Source organism: Cervus elaphus, chromosome 20 (assembly GCF_910594005.1).
Source record: "Cervus elaphus chromosome 20, mCerEla1.1, whole genome shotgun sequence".
NCBI lineage: Eukaryota > Metazoa > Chordata > Mammalia > Artiodactyla > Cervidae > Cervus > Cervus elaphus.
The window spans coordinates 120,984,347-121,011,296 of record NC_057834.1 but is presented as its reverse complement, the minus strand read 5'-3'; the positions used below and the strand labels follow the sequence as shown (position 1 = coordinate 121,011,296).

General features: G+C 38.1%; 1 protein-coding gene and 1 pseudogene across 2 annotated transcripts in view; one reads left to right on the top strand and one right to left on the bottom strand.

Annotated features, from left to right (window-relative positions):
* Positions 1-26,950, bottom strand: part of TESK2 (testis associated actin remodelling kinase 2) — a 134,140-nt gene that overhangs the window by 36,372 nt on the left and 70,818 nt on the right. For both annotated transcript variants that reach the window (XM_043875984.1, XM_043875985.1), the window contains exon 4: positions 3,145-3,193. In XM_043875984.1, the coding sequence (XP_043731919.1) occupies positions 3,145-3,193 (49 nt within the window). The remainder of the gene's footprint in view (positions 1-3,144; positions 3,194-26,950) is intronic.
* On the top strand, positions 16,347-17,050 carry LOC122678296 (annotated as a pseudogene).

Sequence of the window (26,950 nt, the reverse complement as noted above, 5' to 3'; positions counted from 1 at the left end):
AATGTTCTTTGACACAAAGAACTTTGCAGTGTGCTCCCAGTGTGGATTCAGGCATGTGACTTGCTTTGTCCAATCAGATATTAGCCAACCAAACTGGAACATAAGCAGGGTCATGAAAAGCACTTGTATAAATGTGCTGGCACACTCTTGCTAGTCTGGTATCATCTTAAGAAGGACGAGTCCAAGTTAGCCCACCGGTCCCAGAAGACAATGGGAAACAGCTGAAGCAAAGTGCCCACACAAAGCTCACCCTAGAGCAGACCACCAGCAGACCTGCAGATAGGTGAGCAGCAAAACTGCCCAACTGGGCCACTGGGCCCAGTTCAGCTTAGCAGAACCTCCAAAGGTATGAGAAATAAATGTTTACTGTTGCATGGTTTTGTGGTTGAATATTACACAGCAATAGCTAACTGACCATAGGGTTATATTTCTGCCTTTAAAAACCAAAGATTTCCACTTCCTTGATACTCGTGACTAAATGAAAGACAAGGTTAGGTCTTCTGAGTCAAAGACATACTTTCAGATTCTTAATTCAACTCATCAAACTGCTTTCTCTTTAACAAATACTAATTTGCTTAAAAACTTAGAAGTCTATGCTCACTATAAGTAGTTCAAAAAAACACTTGTAAATGTCTGTTCCAAGTTCAATTAATGTCTACAATGACAATGAACACTTGTAGAAATGGCTGAGGTCCATCACCATTGTATGTGAGAAATATTCTTCTTAATAATATCAATACTTTATAGGCATCAATAAGAGCTATGCTTCTCTACTGTAATTACTGACAAACTATTTTGAGAGAAATAAGGAATGGTGCTCACATTACTGTGGAGGACAGGCATTCCACCAACCCCAAGCTCTAAGCAGTGTGCTTGATGTTATTTGTAATTTATCTTTACGATCCTTAGTGAAACCAACAGTTGTGCTTTCAAGTCAAATTATCAGACCATTAAACCTAGGAGTTTCCAGAAATCTATGCCATGATGGCCTTTATTGATCTCCTTATGAAAACAAGCAAGAACATTTGGATATTTGGGCTTCATGACCTTTGGCCTATTAATATAATAATAAAGATTATTAATATGATAAGTTGTATCAATATCTCATTAATTATACAGAAATATACTCACAAAGCACTTACTGTATCTTGCATATGACTATAAATAAGCTACTAAGCAACAGAAAATATTATTTAAGTGCAACATGTCCAGAAGAATGTTGTACTACGTAAATCATCCATTTCTGCCCTTTTGGCTACATCCACTTTCAAATTTGAGGCATGATCACAGGTTTTAAAGCATATTCTTATTTGTCAGTAAAACCAATACACAAGCCCTTCCAATGAACTCACATTTCAGAACACAATGATATAAACAGGGAGTGAAACAAATACTTTCACAAGAGTTTATGATTGGTGTCAGAGCTCTGGTGGATAGAAGGCTTGAGAGGAGAGAGTTTTATCTTTGAGGAATATATATATGCTCACTTCTGAGAAAAGAAATACACAGAAAATATTTCTTGATCCAGGATGCTGGTTATGGGTGTGTTCCTTTGTGAAAACCTAGTGAGATACACATTTTTCATATGTGTGCTTTTCTTTATACTTTGTAAAAGGTTTTAAAATTTTAATGACATAAACAGCAGTACAGAATTAAGTACTAAATGAAAACTACTGACAATTCGAGGAGTTCAGGAGGGACTGGTCACTGTTAATGCTATAATAGTTAAAATGTATTAAGCAATTACTGTATGCCAGTTACTGTGTTAAAAAAACATTTTACATCCTCACAGTATCACTGTGGTCATAATCTTAACCAACAGCATTTGCCACAACTACATAATTACTTCTTTCTCCTTGAAACCCCTTCCTTTCCATTCCAGGCCAACACACTCCTGGTGTTCTTCCTATTTCCCTAGCTACTCCTTAATCTGCCTTTCCCACCAGACTTTAAAAATTCAAATACTTTAACACTCAGCTATAGTCCTCTTCTCTATCTAGACTCCTTGGGATAGGTACTACTATTATTATTCCTGTCTTACAAATGAAAACATTGCAACACAGGGAGATTCAATTATTAGATTCAATTAGTTATTATGGAATCCAAGAATATTAAGAGATATGGCAATCAACACTACAGAGCCCATGCTCTTCACTACCTCACTAACCCACTTTCTTTGGCCTTCCATATAAGAGGCAGGACATAGCCATACACATTCCACATTCTGGTGTTCTCAGTAATTGAGAAAAAAGACATTGAGTGAGGCACATGGGACCCTCCTTGATAATATATTAAGGATTAATATCAGGTACCAAGCCAGTACGAAACCAATGCTCTTGCAAATTCTGTTGAACAATTTTCCTTCTTAAATTCTTCACTTTGTATTCTGGTGCTTCTCAAGGAGAAATGTGAAATCATTCTAGAACATAGAATCTGAAGAGTTTTCAAGAATACCTAGGAGCCTTATGAAGACCTACTAAACCTAGAGTATTCTAGGAATCCAAATTTTTAAGAAGCGACCCAAGCAAATTATGAAGCTGGTAACCTAGTACCTGAATTTGGGAAGCATTTGTTTAAGAGGAGATTCTCTGGTCCTCAGAGGCCCTAAGTAGTGACCACTACATATTTACCTGCCTAGAAGAGACTGAAAATGAAATGAGATTAGAGATGTAAACTCTACAAGGAGTACCTTCCTCCAATCAGGACACTAGAGCAGCAACAGTGGAATTTTAGATCAGGACCCCACACATTTCTTATAGCATGCAGCCAAGTGACATCATCCCTTAGGTTTAGGAGGGGTCATCCAGCCAGCAACAACCAATATAATATTTGAGCACTCATTCCCAGTTCAGTTCAGTCACTCAGTCATGTCCGACTCTTTGTAATTCCATGAATTGCAGCACGCCAGGCATCCCTGACTCTGTCCCAGAGTTCTCGCCAAGTGTTATCAGGGAATCCAAGAGTATTAAGAGATATGGCAAACTGTCCCAAGGCTACAGAAGAAAGCTTTGTTAACAATGCCCTTTTGCATAAACATAAATGAATACATATTTTGCATACATATGTGAGTAACAATTACAGTGGAACCATAAATGCTGAAACTAAGGCAAAGAAGTCACTTCAACATGCTTATTGAAGTCTTACCTCTGTGAGTGCATGCAACTGTCCTTGATGTACACACACACCCATGAACCTACAAAACAAAACAGATTTTTTTTAAACAAATGAAAAGGACATGAACATAACTAGTGTAGTTGTGCATGCATTAGAGACAGTCCAACACCTGTAAAGTCTACTGTCCTGAATAACACTGTAGTTTCTCAAACTTTAATACCACTCTTCTAAATTCTAAGTTTATCATGAAATATCTGGCTGTGGCAAGATCCGGTAGTAACAAGCATTGGTGGAAGAGGGAAGGGAGCAAGCCTTTAAAAACAGCATGGTATAATGGAACAAGCACCAAGCTGGAACCAAGGAAACTTGATACTGGTTTAGCTTGGCCATTATCTGTCTACATGCTCACACACACAAAAAGGTCACAAACCCTATGGTTTCCTCAGTTTCCTCATCTAGAAAGTAAGTAGGCTGAACTACCCAATACGAAGGTCTGTAATTTCCAATCAATGAATTGGGGTTAGGAATACCCACATTTACTAGAGGACAGAGAGCTAACTTGCTTAACATAAAAAAAAACCTCTTCTAAATATGTAATTTGAAAAAGAACCCAATAGAAAAATAAGCAAAAAGCATGTACATAAAAAAAAAGTAAAAATCCACAGAAAAATAAGAATAAAGGGCTAATCATATAAAAATGTGCTCTCCCTCATAATTAGAGAAATGTATACTAACACAAGGAGCTATTACTTTTTAAATCTATCAGTGAATGAAGATTAAGAATGATAATGATTGGGAGTATTCCTCGAGACGGATCCAGTGGTTAGGACTCTGCTCTCACTGCAGAGGGTGCAGGTTCAATCCTTGGTTAGGGAACTAGGATACTGCTTAGGAATGCAAGCCCAACAGGACAGCACCCCCCAACCCCCAGAAAAGAATGATAATGCTCAGTGTTGTCCAGAAGGGAAGGAAACAAGAATAGGAAAAACGGCTGAGTTCTCAGTACAACTTTTTCAAAGGGTAATTAATTGATCATATCTAGTAAAAATTTTCATTACTCCAACTATCCACTTCTAGAAACTTATCTTACAAGTATACTCAATTTGGTTGAGCAAAAATTCACATAAAAGGACATCTACTTTTATGTGTATGTGAATCTAAATACCCATCAAATAAAAGACTTGTTAAATATTTACATTATAATTCATAGATTAGAATACTATACAGGCATTAAAAAAGAAGGAAGTAATCTTTACGTACTGACATGACAATATACATAAAATATACTGCTAAATGAAAATGTCAAGCTTTAAAGTACCATTTGTGTAAAAAAAATTTATGTATTAATAGAAAGTATCTAGAAGCATTAATAATAGATCATACTGAGGAGATAAAGGATGATTTTTATTTTTTAGTGCACATACTTAAGTTATATTTGAAGTTTCTTCAACCATCCGCTTACATTTTTAGGTAAAAATAATTTTTAAACAAAAATCACAAATCAACTATGATGACTGATGATAATCATTAAGTGACAGAAGATAAATGACATAAAGCCAATGACACTCAGGGCTTAGGTTGTCAAGAAAATACCCACAAGGCCCAAGTAAGCTCTAGTTTAGAAGAGAAAAGGAAAGGGAAGAGATTGACTAAAGTGATAGTGAAGGCACAGCAGTGACTGCTCGAAAGGACCCTCAAGTTCTATGAAGGCAGAGTCCAAGTCATAGCGCCTGACAGCGCCTAGCAAGTGGTTTGCTTACTCAGTGAACAATTGCTGAGTGGAAAGGAACTGAGTGAGGGAGAAAGCCTGGTCAGCTGTAACATCACAGCGGTTAAGACATGCTGCTCTAACCAAAATTTCTAGTGTGAAAATTTCACAGTTTCTCCAAGAGGTTTTATTTAGACCACTGATTTTCCCTAAGGGCATCCAGAGACATGGTGGGGACTGGAGAAAGGAAAAAAACCCAAGGAAATATCTAGGTAGTACTGAAAATAAGATGCAGGTTTCAACGACAGGCTAAAACTTACCTCTTGGGAATAAACAGGCTTAGGAGTAAAAAGGAAGTGAAATAATAGAGTAGTTAAAAGAGGTCTGGGAAGGAAAAATAAAAGAGGTCTGGGACTTCCCTGGTGGTACAGTGGATAAGAATCCACCTGCCAATCCTGGGGACATGGGCTGGATCCCTGATCCAGGAAGATGCCACATGCCATGTGCCACAACTACTGAAGCCCACACACTTTAGTACCCACGAGCCCCAACTACTGAGCCCACATGCTGCAACTACTGAAGCCCAGCACACCCAGAACTCGTGCTCTGCAGCAAGAGAAGCCACCACCACGAGACCCGTGCACACCACAACCAAGAGTAGCCCCTGTCTGCTGCAACTAGAGAAAGCCCACACACAGCAATGAAGCCCCAGCACAGCCAAAAATAATTTAAAAAATTAAAAGTACAGAAAGAAGGTAACTGACAATCTAGATATCGATTTTTAAAAAAGCTCTGAAGGTAGAGGGTGTAGGTTCAAATCCCATCTCCACTTGTTACTAGGCAAGCATTAGTTTCCCTAAAGCATCTGTCTACAATGTGGGAGACCTGGGTTTGATCCCTGGGTCGGGAAGATTCCCTGGAGAAGGAAATGGCAACCCACTCCAGTACTCTTGCCTAGAAAATGCCATGGACGGAGGAGCCTGCTGCAGGCTACTGTCCATGGGGTCGCAAAGAGGTGGACACAACTGAGCAACTTCACTTTCACTTTCATAGGATAATAGTGTCCACAAAGTAAGGCTGTTGGAAAGACTAACTGAAACAACTTCATTCACTGGTCAGTTTCTTTACTGTGAAACTCACTTCCTAATATGGAAGAGAATGAGGTAAGGAATGTAGGACAGGTAAAAGTCTAAATAATAATTAACATAAGTAACACAGAGTGCTGGAAGACTGAATCTGGAATGCTGAATGTTTCTGGGTGGCATGGCATAGGGTCTTTGCAGATACAGCACCTGACAGCTTCAGTTTAACATCAGAAACCAGCTGGGTAAAAGAGAGGAAGCTGTACCAGAACAAAGGAAATCCGGGCAAGATAAATGAGAAAACAATCAATCTGGGGGAGCTGAAGTTTTACAAGTATCTTTTTTTTTACTTATTAAAGACGTTTTGTTTTTTTTTTTTTCAATAATGTTTCCATTGAAGGACAGTTGATTTACAATATTATATTCACCTCAGGGGTACAGCAAAATGATTCAGTTATATATATATTCTTTTTCAGATTCTTTTCCCTTATAGGTTATTACAATATATTGAGTATAGTTCCATGGCTATATAGTAGGTCCTTCTTGGTTATCTATTTTACATATAGTAGCATGTATATGTTAAACCCAAACTCCTAATTTATCCCCCTCCCACCTTTCTCTTTTGGTAACGATAAGACTGTTTTCTATGTCTGAGGGTCTATTTCTATTCAGTTTCATATATGTATACATATATATGTATGTATATATATATATATATCCTTTTTCAGATTCTCTTCCATTATAGGTTATTACAAGATACTGAACATAGTTCTCAGTACTATACAGTGGCTCCTTGGTGATTACCTATTTTGTGTATAGTAGTGTATCTGTTAATTCCAAACTCCTAAGTTATTTCCCTCTTTCCCTTTAGGTAACCATAAGTTGGTTTTCTATGTCTGTGAGTCCATTTCTATTTTATAGATAACTTCACTTTGTACTTTTTAAGAGTCCACATATAAGTGATATCATGTGGTTATTTGCCTTTGTCTGACTTACCTTCACTTAGTATGATAACATCTAAGTCCATCCATGTTACTGAAAGTGGCATTATTTCATTCTTTTTATGGCTGAGTAATATTCCATTGTGTGTATATACCACATCTTCTTTACTATAGAGGTATCTTTAAAAAAGGTCAGTGTTCTTTAAGTGTTTGTACAGTTTCTCAGTCACCAGAATTATGAGAGTCAGTATTCTATTCATTTAACAACTATTTGTTGAGTGGTCACTATGTGCAAGACATTAGGGACAGAACAGTAAATAAAACAAAGTCCCTGCTCTCAAAGCAGTTTCATTCCAGGGGTCATTCTATTGGAAAGCAATTGTAATAAAAAGTTAAATGGATGTTTTGCAGAATGCAGTTAAATTGTTGTGCATAAATAGCTGTATCTAGTGAACCTCTTACAGGAAGGATGCTTCCCTGAGATTACATGGTATTTCTGCCTAAGGATGATTCTATTCTCATTATCCCACCATAGCAAAAAGAGGTAAATAATATACAATAAGCTTTTATTACCATATACAATAAGCTTTTATTACAAAAATTTTATTATAATATTACAATAAGTAATATACAAAAGCTTCACTACAGCTTTCTAAACTATAAAGGGCACTGCTGCTGCTAAGTCACTTCAGTCGTGTACGACGCTGTGTGACCCCATAGACGGCAGCCCACCAGGCTCCCTCATCCCTGGGGATTCTCCAGGCAAGAATACTGGAGTGGGTTGCCATGTCCTTCTCCAATGCATGAAAGTGAAAAGTGAAAGTGAAGTCGTTCAGTCGTGTCCGACTCTTAGTGACCCCATGGACTGCAGCCCACCAGGCTCCTCTGTCCATGGGATTTTCCAGGCAAGAGTACTGGAGTGGGGTGCCATTGCCTTCTCATAAAGGGCACTAGCAGGGGTTAATAAATAAGACCTACTACTTGTTTTTATAAAATTTTATTGGAACATAACCATGGTATTTTCTGGGGCTGCTTTTGTGCTACAACAGCAGACTTAAATAGTTCTGACAGAGACTGTATGGCTTGCAAAGACTGAAACATTTACTATCTCGTCCTTTACCAAAAGAGTTTGCTAATACTACCTTAAAAGACTGTTAGGAGGATAAAATGGGATATTTCAGGTACAATATCTAGCCTATGATCAAATAAAGGTTAATTGGTTTTTATTTTATTATTACTAACGATTCTAAATTATACCATCTCTTATATGACTATTAGAGTTACCTTTTCAAAACCTGAACTATGTCATTTCCTTCTTTATAAACCTTCAGTGGCTCCCTTCTGCCTATAGAATAAAGTCAAAATTCCTTACCACAGCATTTGAAACTTTCCATGATGTGTTCTAGCTTATCTTTGGAAGCTCACACTTTCCCATGAGCCTTATTCTTCACCCATTTCTCCCTTTCCTCTGCTTCTATCCTACAAATATATTTACTCATCTTAAAAAATGCTTCCCTTGTCCCCTCTCTAGTGGCTCAACAGTAAAGAATCTGCCTGCAATGCAGGAGCTGTGGAGATGTGGGTTCGATCCTTGGGTCAGGAAGATCTCCTGGAGGAGGAAATAAGTTTCTAATGGCACTCCAGTATTCTTGCCTGGAAAATCTCATGGAAAGAGGAGCCTGGTGGGCTACAGTCCATGGGGTTGCAAAAGAGTTGGACAGGACTGAGTGACCAAAACAACAAAAACAAAGCCCCATCCCTAAAACATGATCCTAAGTCATTCTTTGCATTTGTAACCAACCTTTAAGAGTAGGTTACATACACTATAGGGCTTCCCTAGTGGTTAAGACAGTAAAGAATCTGCCTGCAATGCAGGAGACAGGGGTTCAATCCCTGGGTCGGGAAGATCCCCTGGAAGAGAAAATGACAACCCATTCTAGTATTCTTGCCTGGAGAATTCCATGGACAGAGCAGCCTGGCGGGTGACAGTCCATGCAGTCGCAAAGAGTCGGACACAACTGGGTGACTTAACACTTTCACTTTACATACATATCTTCACACTATCTGGCTTCCCTGGTAGCTCAGCTGGTAAAGAATTTGCCTGCAACACAAGAGACCCTGGTTTGATTCCTGGGTCAGGAAGATCCGCTGGAGAAGGGATAGGCTACCCACTCCTATATTCTTGGGCTTCCCTGGTGGCTCAGCTGGTAAAGAATCTGCCTGCAATGCAAGAGACCTGGGTTCAATCCCTGCGCTGGGAAGCTCCCCTGGAGATCTTCATGGCTACAGTCCATGCGGACACAACTGAGTGACTAACACTTTCACTTTAAATACACTGTTTACATATCTTTAACCTTCCTTTGTTCCTAAACTCATTATAACCTGCCTTCTGCCCACATAACTCTTTTTGTAACTTTCCTTACTGTGGAAAATTCAGAGTTTCATTTGTCTCTGCATTTCTAGTACCTAGTATAGTATCTTACACACAGTAAGCAAGATCTCAGTAAAGATTTGTTGAAGGGCATGAATGATTTTTATGACCTGGAAACTTAACTTCAAGCTCCTCCCTGAGTTGGAAGACTTCATTTACTTACTGAAAATTATCCTTCTAGGATCAGCTAAAATTTCAATTTCTCTGCAATGATCTATAGGATGCCTTCAGTTAACATTAGTACTCTTTCTCTTTCTTCCTGGCTCCCAGCACTGCTAACATCCTTCTTTGCAAGATTGCTCATTAGCATAAGTCAAGAGGTCCAAGGTCTGGAGTCTGACTGCTTGGATTTGAATCCTGGCTCTGCTTACTGACGACCTCTCCGTATTTCAGGTTTTTTCCACATGCAAGATGGAAATGTTGGTATTATTTAACCTATATGGTTATTGTGAGGATTAAAATAACTTGAGCTCTTAGAACATAATATGCACTAGAGAATGTTAGCTATTACTCTTTTTAACCTTTCTGACTTCTCCAGATCGGAACATAAGGAAGGCTTTTAAGAGTACAGAACTCATCTAACTTATTTCTGTATACACACAATGCTTTGCACATAAGATGCTAAACAAGTATTTCTTGAATGAAAAGGCAATAATCACCAAATTAGTTTCACAACGTAAACTCGTTTTATAAGAAAGAACATTTAGAGGCAGGTACAAGGCTAGAAAACCAAGAGGTATTTATTTTATTTCATCAAATATTTGTATAGAAGGGAGGCAATAGGATTCTATTAGCAAAACAATGGCTACATTCTAAAGTTAAAAAGGTCGTCTAGAAACTGAAAGTACTTGGTTTGAGCATGATTTACCCTTGCTTCCCACCCCCTCAGACCCACCATCACCATCACCACACCACCCACGGAGATGTCACAGACGACACGTTCAGGCAGGCACTGGCTTCGTGTGACAATCTTCCCCACTCCCTGCTCACATCACCACATCATAGTGGTGTCGCACAATTCTACTTCTACGTGAAACTTTTCTGCTAGACCTCCTCAACCTCATTTCCTTTCCACCACCACCACCACCACATCAAAAATGGTATTAAAGAGCTGGCAAGCTGAGACAGGCATTAGCTTTCTATTGGAAGAAGAGCTTGAGCAGTGCTAATCATTCGAGTTGCTATAAAAAGAATATACTTTTTTTTTTTAGCATATACTTTTAAAAGGGAAATATTACTCATCCTTAATAGGGAAGTGATTTACGCCTAAAAACACATTTAATATATCAACAGTAAGTTTTCACTGAAATTTTTATTGCTACTTTAATAAAAATCTAAACTGTGGCCGAAGCTGAAAGTCTTTCTTGGTAAGAGACAGGATCTTAAAAAAAAATTACATTATGAATGATTCTTATTCTCCACTACCACCACCCAAAATCATGCAAGCTTAAATTACTTAGCTCAGAAAGGGGACATTTTCTTAATGGATATGCTTAAGAGTGAGTGACAGATTACTCAAATTTGTTATTTTTAATTTCATATTACATACACATTTGCACTGTCTTTTAGACCAGTGCTTCCTAAAATTTAATATGGAAACAGATCACCCAGAAGTTATGTAAACTGCAGACTTTGATTCTATAAGTCAGGGGGAGAACTGAAATTTTGAATTTCTAAAAAGCTCCCAGGTGATCCTAATGCTGCCTGGTCTATGGAGCATATATTGAGTAGCAAGGCTCTGTCTAGAACAAAGACAGCTAGCTGATCACTACTCTAAAGTTACTAAGACTATTACAGGAAATTCCCAACTGTGATACTACTGGTAAACTCGAGTTTGACCAGAGACTTAATTCTCCTGTCTTTCCTGTAGAATGATTTACCATTCCCCATAAACTATCATAACCACACTTTTCCATAACTTAGCTTTTTTCCTCAGACTGTTTCCAATGTTTAGAATGCCCCACCCTTCATTTTCACAGAGTTATATTCTGCCGCAAAGCTCATTTCCTTTCCTCAAAACAAATCTGGCTCTAAGTAGAAGTATTTCTGAACTAGCATGCTTCTGAATTACCAAGGCACTTCATCTACACCACACTGCCACATCATCATAATTTTCTACCTTTAACTGTTTTATAATATGCCTTATATTTCCCTTAGGAGACCATAAGCTTCTTAAAGCACTCTCGAGTGGCATACGACAGTATATAAACACTTGCTGGATAATTTTTTTTTTTGATAATTTAAAACACAACTCTGACCACTCAAATATTACTGAGTGCCAACTATGTGCCAGGCACCAGTAACAATCATAACAATTATTAAGAACTAACTCAAAGAGTGCTTACCGTCTAGGCATTGTTCTAAGCACTTTATGTTATATTCATTTAATCCTCATAATAACCCAAAGAAGTAATACTTTTATTAACCTGATCACATTGATGAAGAAAATGAGGCTCAGAGAAATTAAGTAACTTGTCCAAAGTCACACAGCTAATAAGTGACAGAGTCAGGAGTCAAATCTAAACAGTGGGTTCCAAAGTCTGTGGTTTTGTTTTTGTTTTTGTTTTTTTTGGTGGGGGGGGGGGCGTGCCATGTGGCTTGGGGGATCTTAGTTCCCCCTACCAGGGATCAAATCCAGGGCCCCTGAAGTGCAAGCATGGAGTCCTAACCCCTGGACCACCAGGGAATTCCCAAAGTCTGTGCTCTTAACCACGATGTTAAAATATCTTTCCGTATAGTTATAAAGAGAATATAAAAATGAGTAAGACACAACCTGTTCACTTAAGAAGCTATTGGCTACTCATGTAATTAGCCTCCAACTAATAAAAATAAATGAAAAAAAATAAAAACTTAAAAAAAAGAAGCTATTGGCTACTCAAAAAATTGTTGTGGCAGCTCAGAGCTCCTGATATAAGTCCAAACTCCTTAGCATGTTATTCAACAGTCTGAATGATCTAACCCAAACCTCTCTTTCTTTTATCTATTACATCCATCTGCATTCTCTATGTTTTACTGTAGTTACATAACCAGCTTCTCCTAAATATGTCCTGAATTCTCCCACTTCCACTTCCATTTTGTTGCTGGAATAAGTCCATCATTCTCATCAAAATTAATCTTTCTCTTCCCTATACACTCAAATTATTCTATTTAAACTTCTGCTGTAACACTAACCAGGCTTGCCTTCTACATGTTTTAGCTATGTCCACCTTTTCCACTCAATTAGAGGATTCTTGAGGACAGAGATAGAAGAGTATGGAAGAGATGGTTACTTGTTAACTTCCCTTTTCCTCTTGAAGTTGCCTACATTTCCCAGCTGATTAAGACCATAACACTGAGTTCTGGCCAGTGGTACAGGGGTAGAAGTGATTATATCATTTTCAGGCCTGTCCCATTAAAAACCTCAACATCATCCTCCATACTTTCTTCCTTCATCTGCCAACAGATGCACAAGATCCAACAGAGGAATCTGAGGCCCTGTCCTAGGTTAAAAGGGCCCCTCCACCCTTCAACCTCCATTCAACATGCACTGGATTAGAATATGAGTAAGAAACAGCATTTAAGCCAATAAGATTTTTAGTTAGCCCACCTGGACTAAATACACCTTATAGTTTTCTTTCTCTATATATACCCAAAACACTGCCTTGTTCATAATTAGTGTTCAGTAAATATTTAGAGTCCAATTAAAAGTTAAAATTCTTACTGCAAGGCAGAACCTTTCAAGACTCTACTCTTAGCCAGCAGTCTTCAAAACTGGGGAATGAGAGAGATTATTCATTGAAGTATGGGAAGAAAATTGAAATTTTTACTTTTTTTAATACAACAAAGAGAAATGTTTACTAATATTTAATATGGGTTGATAGTAGCACCTGGAATGGGCTCAAAAATGTTTTCCTAATGGATTCTATGGTAGACAGAAGATATCCAAAGATGTCCATGTCCTAATCCCTAGAACCTGTGACTATGTTAGATGGCAAGTAGAATAAATCAAAAAAACTTCAGATGGAATTAAGGCTGCTAATCAGTTGACTTTAAATTAGGGAGATTATCCTGGATTAGCAAAGTGGGTGCAGTGTTCTTCAAAGGAGGAAAGAGGGAGGCATAAGAGTCAATATCAGAGGGCTATAATATGAAAAAGACTCAACGGGTCACTACAGGCTTTGACGATGGAACGGGACTACAAGCCAAGGAATGCAAAACAGTCGCTAGAAGCTGAAAAAAGTAAGAAAATAGACTCTGCCCTAGAGCCTTCAGAAAGGAATACAGCCCTCCTTGAATTTGGCCCAGTAAGATCTGTAAGATAATAATTTTCTGTTATTTTAAGCCATTAGGTTTGTGGCAATTTGCTACAGCAGTCCTAGAAAACTAACAATCAAAAAAATCTAAGGGTCACTATTTTATGTTATAATGTTCACAGATCTAAGATAGACTTTGGGCTTTGACTCTTTGTAAAGAAGCGTAAGGAAAATAATAACGTTATTTTCCTTGGTGATATTTACATCTAGTAGGTCAAATATTTATTGAACTCACAGTCATGTATAAAGCTCAGAGTTAAATGTTTAAATGTTATCCCTTCTCAAAAGTTTATTACCTAAATAGAATAATAAGGAAGAGGTATGGTAACAGTCTAAAACACATCTATCCTTCTTCTAAAAAACAAAACAAAACACTGACACTACTATTTCGACTGGGACCTCTTCAATTCTGCATAACAGGACCTAGGAAGAGAAATGCAGCCATTGCGTCGAAGCTGTCAAGAAAATTACTCTGTACTGCTCACCTACAATATACCTGGAAACTGTGCTAGGTGTTTTATAGGTACTACCTAATATGAATCACCCCTATTTTATCATCTAGGAAAATAAGATTCAGAGTATTTAAGTGACGTGACAAAGACTAGAGAAGGTACTGGAAATTGGATCCATTTGGCTCAAAAGCCTATGTTTTGTTCTGTGATAATCAGTATGTATGAAAAAGGCCACTAAGTCAAGAATAATTTTATTTTTGATTCATAAAAAAAGAACTATGTATCTGCAAACCAATGAAAATCTGACTAGTTTGCTTTACAAGCCTTTCTACTGCCAACTTTGATCAGTAAAAACAGCACTCTTATTACAAAAGTTTTTCTGACCTGTACTGGTCTTTCCGGAAAAATGTCTGACTCCAAAGTTTGGTAAAAACAATTAAGAGGCCTGAAATAAACCTATAGCAAAATATTAGAATGTGGGCATGATTTTTATAATAAAATGCTTTCTAAAAGGTCTGCATTTGAAACTTACTTAGACTGGTTTACTTTAAAAAAAAAAAAGTTTTTCCAGAAGTTTGAATATATTTTTATCTTATTTCCTCACATAATTTTGGAAGGCAAGGCCCTGGAACATACTCCACCAGATTCCACTAAGCTGTAATGTGTGGCACTAAAAGGAACTGCTTTGCATTTTACTCCCAAATAAAGCAAAGATACCAACACTCTCTCTTGGACTAGAAAAAATTACCAATAACCAAAAAGGAGAAGAGACGGAAATGGCTCAAATCTCAAGTCCCAAAAGAGCTATGAATCCAAAACACATAAAAAAAAAGGAGTAATATCCTTGGGTAATTAAGGCTTGCTGGAGTTCAAATGTGTTTTAGAGGTACTACATCATGGAAAACTGGTTGTACTGGGTCCTAGATATGAAAACTCATAAGGAAAACTCAGCTGAACTGACATTAACCACCAGAGCTCACATCAGGTGACACTGAGCAGAGCTGGTTCAGCCTGGCTTTCTCTTTTCTGCCCACAGCTTTTCTAGTCCAATTCTAAGATCGCTAAAGGCAGAATAAACACGCCTCAGCCATCACTAGATTATGTCAATAGCACTGCATATAATAACAAAAGGACCAATCAAGTTCGTGTTCAAATTTTACTTTTTCTTAGTAAAACAATACAAATGTCTAAAAAGTTAAAATGAGATCTGCTTGTTTATAAATATTATACCAGCTTAATAAACATAAAAACATCCCAGATTTCTGAGAGAAAAATATCCTCTATCTTGAATAACAACTGAAAGTAAAATGAGACCAAGAATGAATTCATTCTGTATTTTATTTCATAGAAAATTTTAAACCACATTGCTCAAAACAGTCATACAAGCAGCAAAATACCAAGTCTCCCAACAAAGGCAGAGCTATTAATAAATATATGGGCAGTGACTTCAAAATGTCCCCAACATGCTTTTTGTTTGTAAACCCAGGAAGTTCAGAAGAGAACTAAAATCCACAAACCCAAGTATATAGATTGTCTCCCCAAGCACTGAAAAAGCTTCTTCCTCCTTCCCAAATTTATCCTTTAGCCTACAATCACTCATAAACTCATGCCAAAATAGCAAAATATAAACACAAACTTCAATTTATGTGAACATACTTTTGAAACAACACTCTCCCAATGATTTATTTCTTCCCCAATTCAACCCGACAAGCATGTATCAAGAAATACTATGTGCAAATACTTGTACTCTCCATAGATAAACAGAACACTTAATTTTTTTTTTTCACTGCCTGTCACATATATATAAGCACAGTGCCAGGCAATAAGGATCAAGTAGGGGCCATAGAAATAAACATAAATAAATCCTTCTTTAACGAGCTCACAGACAAATAATGATAATAGTAGATAACATTTAGGGAGCACTTATGTATCAGACACTTTAAATACTTCACAGGAGTTACCTCATTTAATCTTTATGAAGATATTAGGTAGTAGGTACTATTACTCTCTCCATTTTACAGATATGAAGACCAATTAAGTGGCAGTCAGAAGTAGATCCTTAACTTTTTTTTTTTTGGCTTAACAAGTTTTCTGTTTATTGTTGTTTGAATCCTTAACTCTTAAGCTTTATGCTATACAGCCTCAATATATAATGCTTCAGATGATTATAAGAGCAACAATAATAAAAAATTAAAGTTAAGATTTAGTGCCTTGCATTGTGATAAGTTGTTTGTGGACATTATTTCATTTAATCATCTCCATAAAAGCAAGCAGGACCCTGGGCACACAAGCCTTTCAAACAGTTGCTAATCTGGGAAGGGAGGGAATGCTGAGACAAGGGAGCAGCAGTCAGGAAACAAAGGACAGTGTTGCTACCCATCCTCCTGCGGCTGCAGCTCTTCCAGCTGCCCCAATAGCCTCCGCCCCCCACAACAATAACAACTGTGTGGAAGGTGAACAGTCTCTGCCTCTGCCAGCCAGCCTCAACAGTTCCTCGGCGCAGCTCCCCAGGAATAGTAGCAATGGCAATGACTGTAACAATGGGGAAAATAGGGGGCTAAAACATCCTCTATCCACAATGGAGACATGGAGAAGATTCTTTTGGATGCACAACATGAATTCAAACAGAGTAGTTCAAGAGACAGTTCTCACTGCAACAGCCCTTCCCCACCAGAAGAGGGGGAGATCATGTCTGATGGGAAACACAGCAGCGGGGACCGTAGCTCTCAGTCAGAAGAAATTGCCGGAGAGAAAGATGTGGGTGCACTGAAGAAAATCGCAGACTGGGTGTCCAGCTGGTCTAGCAGACCTGAAAACATTTCACCTAAGGAGTCCCACTAAGGCACCCTAAATATTCCATTTCCTTAAGCATGAGGAAAAGTAGAGCCATGAAAAAAGGGGAGATTTTCTTTCTCTGCACAATTTCTTAAGATATTCATTCCATCTCTCTTCCTTTGCCATGTTTTGGCTTTGGAGCTAGGCACCTACATTGGAAAATGACTAACCACAATTACTGCCAGTACCTACTGAAGGAAAAGAGCCCCTGGGAAAGCGTGTGACTTGTGAAGTGTGTATTGTCAGTAGTTTATTTGAACTTGAGACCATTGTGAGCATGACCCAACCTACACCCTGTTTTTATATATCCAAGTAGTTCCAGTAATTCTCAAATCCATTATTTTATTCAAACTCCGAGGCATCAAGTTTTACCAATCTCATTCTCTTTTTGACCTAAAAAACACTTAGGAATTTCTTAACAAACTTTACTGTTGTTTAGAAATTTGCAAGGGTTTTTTTCCTGCAAATACTACCAGCAAATTATGATTTTGTCAACAATGCGGTTGTTTCCTTTTAGTACAACTAGACTTAGACCTATATCATTCATGATACAAATTTTACTCTTGCAAGATAATTTCTATCATTCTTTTTAAATGAGACCAGGTTAGCAAGTGATGTAAAAGCTTTGTTGTTTTTCAAGACAAAGGCAAGTTTGAATTTATACTTATTAAAAAAGAAAATAAACAAAAGAAGACACGGGTCCTGGTTCCACCTCAAGAGATAAAACATAGTATCTTTGAACCTTGGGAAAAATATACCCATTTGAATGCAGAGTTCCAAAGAATAGCAAGGAGAGATAAGAAAGCCTTCCTCAGTGATCAATGCAAAGAAATAGAGGAAAACAACAGAATGGGAAAGACTAGAGATCTTCAAGAAAATCAGAGATACCAAGGGAACATTTCATGCAAAGATGGGCTCAATAAAGGTCAGAAATGGTATGGACCTAACAGAAGCAGAAGATATTAAGAAGAGGTGGCAAGAATACACAGAAGAACTATGTACAAAAAGATCTTCATGACCCAGATAACCAAGATGGTGTGATCACTCACCTAGAGCCAGGCATCCTGGAATGTGAAGTCAAGTGGGCCTTAGGAAGCATCACTACAAACAAAGCTAGTGGAGGTGATGGAATTCCAATTGAGCTATTTCAAATCCTAAAAGATGATGCTGTGAAAGTGCTGCACTCAATATGCCAGCAGATTTGGAAAACTCAGCACTGGCCACAGGACTGGAAAAGGTCAGTTTTCATTTCAATCTCTAAGAAAGGCAATGCTAAAGAATGCTCAAACTACAACACAATTGCACTTATCTCACACACTAGTAAAGTAATGCTCAAAATTCTCCAACCCAGGCTTCAGCAATACGTGAACCGTGAACTTCCAGATGTTCAAACTGGTTTTAGAAAAGGCAGAGGAACCAGAGATCAAATTTCCAGCATCCACTGGATCACTGAAAAAGCAAGAGAGTTCCAGAAAAACATCTATTTCTGTTTTATTGACTATGTCAAAGCCTTTGACTGTGTGGATCACAATAAACTGTGGAAAATTTTGAAAGAGATGGGAACACCAGACCACCTGACCTGCCTCTTAAGAAACCTGTATGCAGGTCAGGAAGCAACAGTTAGAACTGGACATGAAACAACAGACTGGTTCCAAATAGGAAAAGGAGTACGTCAAGGCTGTATATTGTCACCCTGCTTATTTGACTTATATGCAGAGTACATCATGAGAAACGCTGGGCTGGAGGAAGCACAAGCTAGAATCAAGATTGCCGGGAGAAATATCAATAACCTCAGATATGCAGATGACACCACCCTTATGGCAGAAAGGGAAGAAGAACTAACGAGCTTCTTGATGAAAGTGAAAGAGGCGAGTGAAAAAATTGGCTTAAAGCTCAACATTCAGAAAACTAAGATCATGGCATCCGGTCCCATCACTTCATGGCAAATAGATGAGGAAACAGTGGAAACAGTGGCTGACTTTATTTTCTGGGGCTCCAAAATCACTGCAGATTGTGATTGCAGCCATGAAATTAAAAGACACTTATTCCTTGGAAGGAAAGTTATGACCAACCTAGACAGCATATTAAAAAGCAGAGACATTACTTTGCCAACAAAGGTCCGTCTAGTCAAGGCTGTGGTTTTTCCAGTAGTCATGTATGGACGTGTGAGTTGGACTGTGAAGAAAGCTGAGCACCGAAGAATTGATGCTTTTGAACTGTGGTGTTGGAGAAGACTCTTGAGAGTCCGTTTGACTGCAAGGAGATCCAACCAGTCTATCCTAAAGGAGATCAGTCCTGGCTGTTCATTGGAAGGACTGATGTTGAAGCTGAAACTCGAATACTTTGGCCACCTGATGGGAAGAGCTGACTCATTTGAAAAGACCCTGATTCTGGGAAAGATTGAGGGCAGGAGGAGGAGGGGACGACAGAGGATGAGATGGTTGGATGGCATCACTGACTCAATGGACATGGGTTTGGGTAGACTCTGGGAGCTGGTGATGGAGAGGGAGGCCTGGCGTGCTGCGATTCATGGGGTCACAAAGGGTCGGACACGACTGAGCGACTGAACTGACTAAACTGAATTCTTCCCAAAGCCTCCAATAGAACTGTAAAATTTTTCTGAACACGAATGTCCATCCTATCAAACACATCTGGGAATCTATGAATTCTTTCCTCAAACTCCACTGCCCAATATCTCTCCTGAAGTTCTTGATCCTCCCACTCAGTTTAGACTGCTTATTCTCTAGACTATTGCCCAGCAGTCACCCTGGGACTTGCTATCACCCTTCTTTCCAGATCTTATGCCTTTTTATTTTTATTTGTTGTTTTGTTTGCCCCCTTACTTTTGATGAGACACATCCTCCAGCAGCTTCATAAGAAACAGCTCACAAGAGGTAACATTTTCAACAACATGCATGTCTGAAAATGTCTTTACTCTCATGCCTGACTGGTAGTTTGACTGGATATAGAATTCTAAGTAAGAAATCATTTTTCTCAGAAAGCACTGTTCTATTGGTAGAGCTTCCAGAGCTGTTTCTTTGTTTTTTTTTTAAGATTTATTTATTTTTTGACTGTGAGTCTTTGTTGCTGCATGTGGACTTTCTCTAGTTTCCACGAGTGAGGGTTACTCTTCACTGCAGTGTGCAGGCTGCTCGTCATGGTAGCTTCTCTTGCTGAGGAGCACAGGCTCTAGGCGCAAGGGTTCAGCAGTTGCAGTATATGGGCTCAGTAGTTGCGGCCCATGGGCTTAGTTGCTCCGAAGCACGTGGGATCGTCCCAGACTGGGGAATCAAATCTGTGTCCCTTGCATTACAAGGAGGATTCTTAACCACTGGGCCAACAGGGAAGCCCCCAGAGCTGGTTTTGAGAAGTCTGATACCATTTGAACTTTCAGTCCTTTATATGGCCTCGGGTTCTCTCCACCCCTATGCTGTGGAACTGCTTAGAATCTTATTTTTATTACCCATATTCTAAAATTTCACAACTATATGCTCTGGGATGGGTCTTTTTTTTCATTCATTATGCTGGGCACTTAGGAGGCCCTTTCACTTTGGAAGTTCATGCCCCTTAGTTGTAGAAAATGTTCTTGGATTAGTCAAAAACAGACTTCCTAGATTGATCCTTTACTTTTTAATTCTTTTCTCTCTTATTTTCCATCTTTGGTTTTTCACCATTAATGGATGATTTCCTCTTTAACTCCTTGGCAGTCCAGTCAAATACTTTAAATAAAACCATAAATAAAGAATCAGATAAAACTATATATAAACATAAAATCATATTTTAAAATTTTCAAGAATCTTTATGGCTCTCTAACTACTCCTATTTTATGGTATACTATTCACTCAGACGGTAAAGTATCTGCCTACAATGTGGGAGACCCAGGTTCGATCCCTGAGTCAGGAAGATCCCCTGGAGAAGGAAATAGCAACCCACTCCAGTATTCTTGCCTGGAAAATCCAATGGACTGAGGATCCTGGTAGGCTACAGTCCATGGGGTCACTAAGAGTCAGATACAACTGAGCAACTTCACTCACTCACTCATTCTTATTCCATAGATGTAGCTCCTTCTCAAACCTCTCCTAGAAGATGTATATTTAGAAGATAATAATTAGTTTTTTTCCTGGTTACACTTCAAAGTTTTCTTCTTTTACTTGGGGCTCTTCAATTTCTCCAAATCCACCAGTTTCCTGGCAGGTGTGGGTGGGATGGGGACGATTCCTACCTGCTTAAGAGTCAAAGGATAGAAGAGGACTAGAAGTCTCAAGAGTCTCACCATTTGGTATAGAGACAGTCCCTTCATTTCCCTCTTCTTAGGATAACATTCCTTCTCCATCAGCTGCCATACTAGATGCTTACCTTGAAGCATGTATGATTCAATTTTTTTCCAAAAATAAAAATTCATCTCTTGTTGAGGTGGGTGAGACTTAACTGATTAATTGTAATGAATGGAGATGGTGACTTTTAGGCCCAGTTACTCCTGAAAACACTTTCAATAGTCCTGTTTTTAGCCCAAGCCTGACATCCACCTTCAGTTCCAGAGCTGAACTGTAGGTTTTGCAGGTTTCTGTGATGCAAACTGGCTTGCTTCTATCTATCATCTGCTTCTATACACACTACCTTCAGGGAACTCACCCTATCTGAAGGCTACAAACAATAAGTAAACAAATAAACAAGATATTTTCAAAGATGATAAGGATGATGTAGACAAAGCATAATAATGAGCGGGTAAAGAGTGATACTGGATGGCTATTTTAGACAGGCTAGTCAACAAAAGTCTCTTTGAGGATGGGGTATCTCAGAAGAAGCATGCTAAATTATTCTGGAACAAAGACATTATAGGAAAAGGGAAAAGAAAGTACAAAGACCCTGAAGTATGAAAGAGGTTGGTGTATCTGAGAAACAAAAAGGCCAGTGAGGGTGGTTAGGATGGTGTAAGCTAGGAAAGAGTGATCAGAAATAAGGTCAAGGACTTCCCTAGCGGTCCAGTGGTTAAGACTTTGCCTTCCAATGCAAGGGGTGCAGGTTCAACCCCTGGTCAGGGAGCTAAGATCCCACATGCCTCCTAGCCAAAAAACATAACCTCATAGCCAAAAAACATAAAACAGAAGCAATATTGTAACAAATTCAATAAAGACCTTAAAAATGGTCTACATTGAAAAAAAAAGAAGAAAATAAGGTCAGAGAAGCAGATAGGTCAACTCATTTAGGGTCTTGTATGCACGCATCTCAACGTCAAAGAGTTTAGACTTTATTTGAAGAGTGATGAAAAGTCATAGAAGGAAATTCAGCAGAGGAGGATGGTATGATCTGATTTACCTTTTTCAAGTTCAATCTGGCTACCATGGAGCAAGAGGGGAATCTGGGAGATCAACTAAGGGTGTTGAAGTAGGATGGTGGCTATGGAGGTAATAAGTGGTAGTCAGACTCAGGGCATATTTTAAAAATAATGCTAAACTACTTGAAGGTTTGAAGTAGGGTATAAAGGAGAAATATTAAAGATGACACCTAGGGTTTTGGCATAAGTAATAGATGAATGGTAATTCCATTTGCTGAGAATGGGCAACATCTAGAAAGTAAAACATGTGAGTGGGATAGGAATATGATCAACAGAGGCCCATAATAGGTGCTCAGTAATTGGTACCCATTGTTTACATTAACAATCATCTTCCATTGTATGTCAATTACATCTCAATAAATTTCTTAAAAATCACCTTCTTTCTGGGGTTATACTACTTCACTATCCACAGACAATGACATAAATAGTACTGAAGCTTATTCTACATTTATTTTAAACAAAAACTTTCTGGTTATATGAAATTAGAACTTAGATTCAATTCATAAGCCATCAGACTTTCTACCTTAGTACAGAGAAGAAAAAACAATATTAAGATCCCCTTACCAATGTGGATGGAAGAGCCTGGTGGGCTACAGTCCACGGGGTCGCAAAGAGTTGGACACGACTGAGCAACTTCACTCACTCACTCACTCACCAATGTGCAAGCGTTACAAAATTTGCTTTGATGGCTATATTGACACTCTTTCACCTAGTTACTCACTAGGATTACAATGATAAAATCAAAAAGGTGAACTTTAATCCATCATTTTTAAATGCTCCCCATTTATTCTGAACAACACGTGCACACAGACAATGCAAACACACCCTGAGATAATATATTTTTCAAACCTGATCATTTAAAAACTATTCAACATTAATTCAGTATGATTTCTAAGCTGATCTATTCTCCTCATTTAACAAAAGGGGAAACCAAAGCCCAGAGGTCAAATAACTTGTCCAAGAGAACACAATTAAGAAATCACAGAGTGCATAAGAATGTGCATAAGAATAACTGAAGATAAGGCTAGAAAAACAGAGCAGACATTAGCTATCTGTCTAAAGAATTTCTGATTCAATTCTGAAATAAATGGGAGCCACAAGAAGTTTTTAAGAAATGTTCAGTCGCTAAGTTGTGTCCAATTCTTTGTAACTCCATAGATTGCAGCACACCAGGCTTCCCTGTTCATCACTATCTCCTGGAGTTTGCTCAAATTCATGTCCATTGAGTCAATGATTCTATCTAATGTACTCATCCTCTGCTGCCTTCTTCTCTTTTTTTTGCCTTCCCTTCTCTTCTTTTGCTTTCCCAGAATCAGGGTCTTTCCCAATGAGCCAGCTCTTTGTATAAGCTATACAATTAGAGCTATGTATCAGGAAGAGTGAAAAGGAGGGCAAAAAGAATAATTCATTCAAGGCAAAAGTGAAGAGGATTGAACTGACAGATGCATAGGGGAAGAAGAAGATGCTAAAGTCTTTGAAGGTTTAAAATCAAGAGCTTAGTTTCTGATTAGAAGCAAGGAATAAAAGGAATAACTAGAGATGAGTTTGGAATTTTCATAATGGGTAACTGGAAAGACTGCTATCTCAATAATGAGGTTGGGAAAATATTCTGACACATCCTCATAGCATTAGTAGATATTAGTGTTTCCTAGGTGTACAGTTTGCTTCCTAAGGAGACCATCTGGGAGCTAACAGCCCTCTACTTCTCATCTATTCACCATGGTATTACCTAGCATGGGGTTGGACTGAGTAGTTCTAAATAAATATTTGGTGATTTGAAAGCATATTCTTCATTTTAACAAAATGGCAATCATATTGTTGCATATGTATTCTGAAGAGGAGTTAATTCTGAACAAAAATAGGTAGATAGGAAAACAAATTCAGAATGTGGCCTAAAAAGAAGTAAACATGAGATTGTCAACAAGGAGTCTAAAAGAAATATTAAATTTCTTATGGCACGAAGAATAACAAAGAGGTATGAGAACAAATCTTGGTACAGGTCCTCAAAAAGGCCATCGGGGAGTGGAAGTGAGCAGGGCACAGAATTGGATTACAGATCTTTGAGCATAAGACTTCCTGGCATAAACAACCTTATTCACAAGAGGTCCAAACTATCGGTCCCTGCCCTCAACAAAGCACTTTATTGTTCTTTTTTTCAACTGATAAGTTAGAGCAACTGATGATAAAACAATCTTAACTGTATCCATGTATTTAAAAAATACATACTCACAAACAAAATATACACATCTACTTGCCTCTGTGTCTCACCAGGGCCACTCTCTTCCTTCCAACTAGAAATCTTAGGAGGGAGAAAGATAAAAAGAAAAGAGGAAATAAGGAGGCTGGGGTCAAGAAAAGAGAGAAATAAAACTGCAAAGGTTCAGCTCATTCACTCATGCTGGGCACAAAATAGCTGTGCCAGCAGAGAACCAATTCAGGCCCAGAGAATCAGATGCCCACCATCTGGCGGCACATGCAGATAGCCTTTTTTTCCCAAGTACACCTTCAAAATCACCAATATAGCAATTTTCAACTTTTTCTTTGTTTTTGAGTAGGAGATCTTTTCTGCAAAACTCTTAGATGGAAGTTCAATATAAAACAGCTTCTCTGGTTGGACGAAGCAGAGATGGAAACCAAAAGGCTCATCTGCTCAGCCACCTCCCTCCTGAGGTTAAGCCCCTGAGGACGCAAGTCGGTGAAAATCCTAGGGTTCCAAGAGATGGATTCTTCCCAATTTAAATCTCATAATGAAGGAAAACTTTGGTGCATACTTCTGTCTCAGCTTTTGTACCTCTAAAAACAAACTAACCTATACTAACAGCTTGAAAATAGGCTAAGAGCCATACTAACAAATGAACAAAAAATTTGAATCACAGAAAATATAAAGTATGAACAGTAAATTTCTAAGTCAATTAGAAAAGCATTAAGGAAATAAAAATTCTAAGAATTTGAGACTGGAACACAGTTATGCATCCTCAGTTCAGTTCAGTTCAGTCACTCAGTCGTGTCCGACTCTTTGCGACCCCATGAACTGCAGCACGCCAGGCCTCCCTGTCCATCACCAACTCCCAGAGTTTACTCAAACTCATGTCCACTGAGTCAGTGATGCCATCCAACCATCTCATCCTCTGCCGTCCCCTTCTCCTCCTGCCTTCAGTCTTTCCCGGCATCAGGGTCTTTTCAAATGAGTCAGCTTTTCGCATCAAGTAGCCAAAGTACTGGAGTTTCAGCTTCAACATCAGTCCTAGGGAAGTATAATAAATGCTTCTACTGCTATAGGACTCCTCTGGTTAACAAAAGCCAAGAGGACTCTGCTTGCTCTAGGCCCCCTTGATAAGATAGTTTCCTTCTGTTGTATTCAAAATATACAATGAAAGTAAAGGAACGAAAACATGAAAGATATAAACAACTAAAACTTCTTTTAAAAAGTAATCTACTTCCAGGCTTTTAACTGCACTATATTTGAGACAGATGGCTTATGCAGGACAAAAATGTCACCATCAAAATGCAAACCCACCATGGTTAATAATCATTATAATAATTTTCATGTATTAAATGCTTACTGTGTATTATAACAGATCTATAGATTTTATATACATTATCTCATTTGTTGGCTTATTGTGAAGATCAAGATAGAATTAACATTACATTTTATATGTTAGAAAACAGCTCACAGCAAAGAATATTATTTTTTCTAAGTTAAAAGGAAAGGGTGTGTCATTCCTGAACAACGAGGCAAAAAAAAAAAAAGATAGGCTGAGAAAGTAGACCAAGGAGACATCAGAATAGGAATGGTATTCAACAAGAGCAAAGATGTACATAGACTGAAAGCTCAGGATTGTCCAATAGAGTAGCTGCTAAGCTTCATGTGGCAATTTAAATCAAATCAAATAAAAAATTTAGTTCCTTCTTTGTACTAGCCACATTTCAATGCTCATTAGCCACATGAAGCTATTGAACAGCATAAATAAAGAACATTTCCATCATTTTAGAAAGTTCTATTCTATTCAACAGCATACTCTAGCAGAAAACTCTTGAATGTATTGGAAACAGCAGTAGACCCTCAACAAATGTTTGGTGAGTGAATGAATGATAAAAGACAGATGGGATGCAGTGAGCCATTTAAAGAACTAGCCAGAGGAAAAGAAACTAATAATAATAGCTAACATTTACTGGACACTTAACAAAACCAAGTACTATTCCAGGGTGCTTTATATGGATTAAATTAATCCTCAATAACAACTCTACGAGGGATTTACGGTCATTATCCCCATTATAGATGGGAAAACTAAGGATCTCAGAGGTTAAATAACTTTCCCAAGATCCAGGATTTCAATTCAGGCAGCTTGATCTGGAATCCAGAGCCTCCATTTTTAATCAGTACACTATATAGTATTCTACTTCTTTATATAAGAACTATATCTTTAAACTTTGCTGTCATGAAATAAAATTTGTTTAGAGTCACTCTTCCCATGCAATTACCAGTCAAGTTCATAGTGAAGAGAATAAAAAAAGAAGTGATGAATAAAGAAGATTGGCAGAAAATATATCAAATGTTAATACTAGCTTGATGCCTAGATGCTGATATTAAGACCATTTTATATTTTCCTGTTTTTGTGAATACTATTTTCTCAATGATCCACAGTGATGATGTATCATTTCTACAATAATAATAAAACAGTACCTTTTAAACAAGATGAAAATATAATCAGCTTAAAAATTCCTAAGAAGAACATCAAATCAAGACTCAACCATCTCGA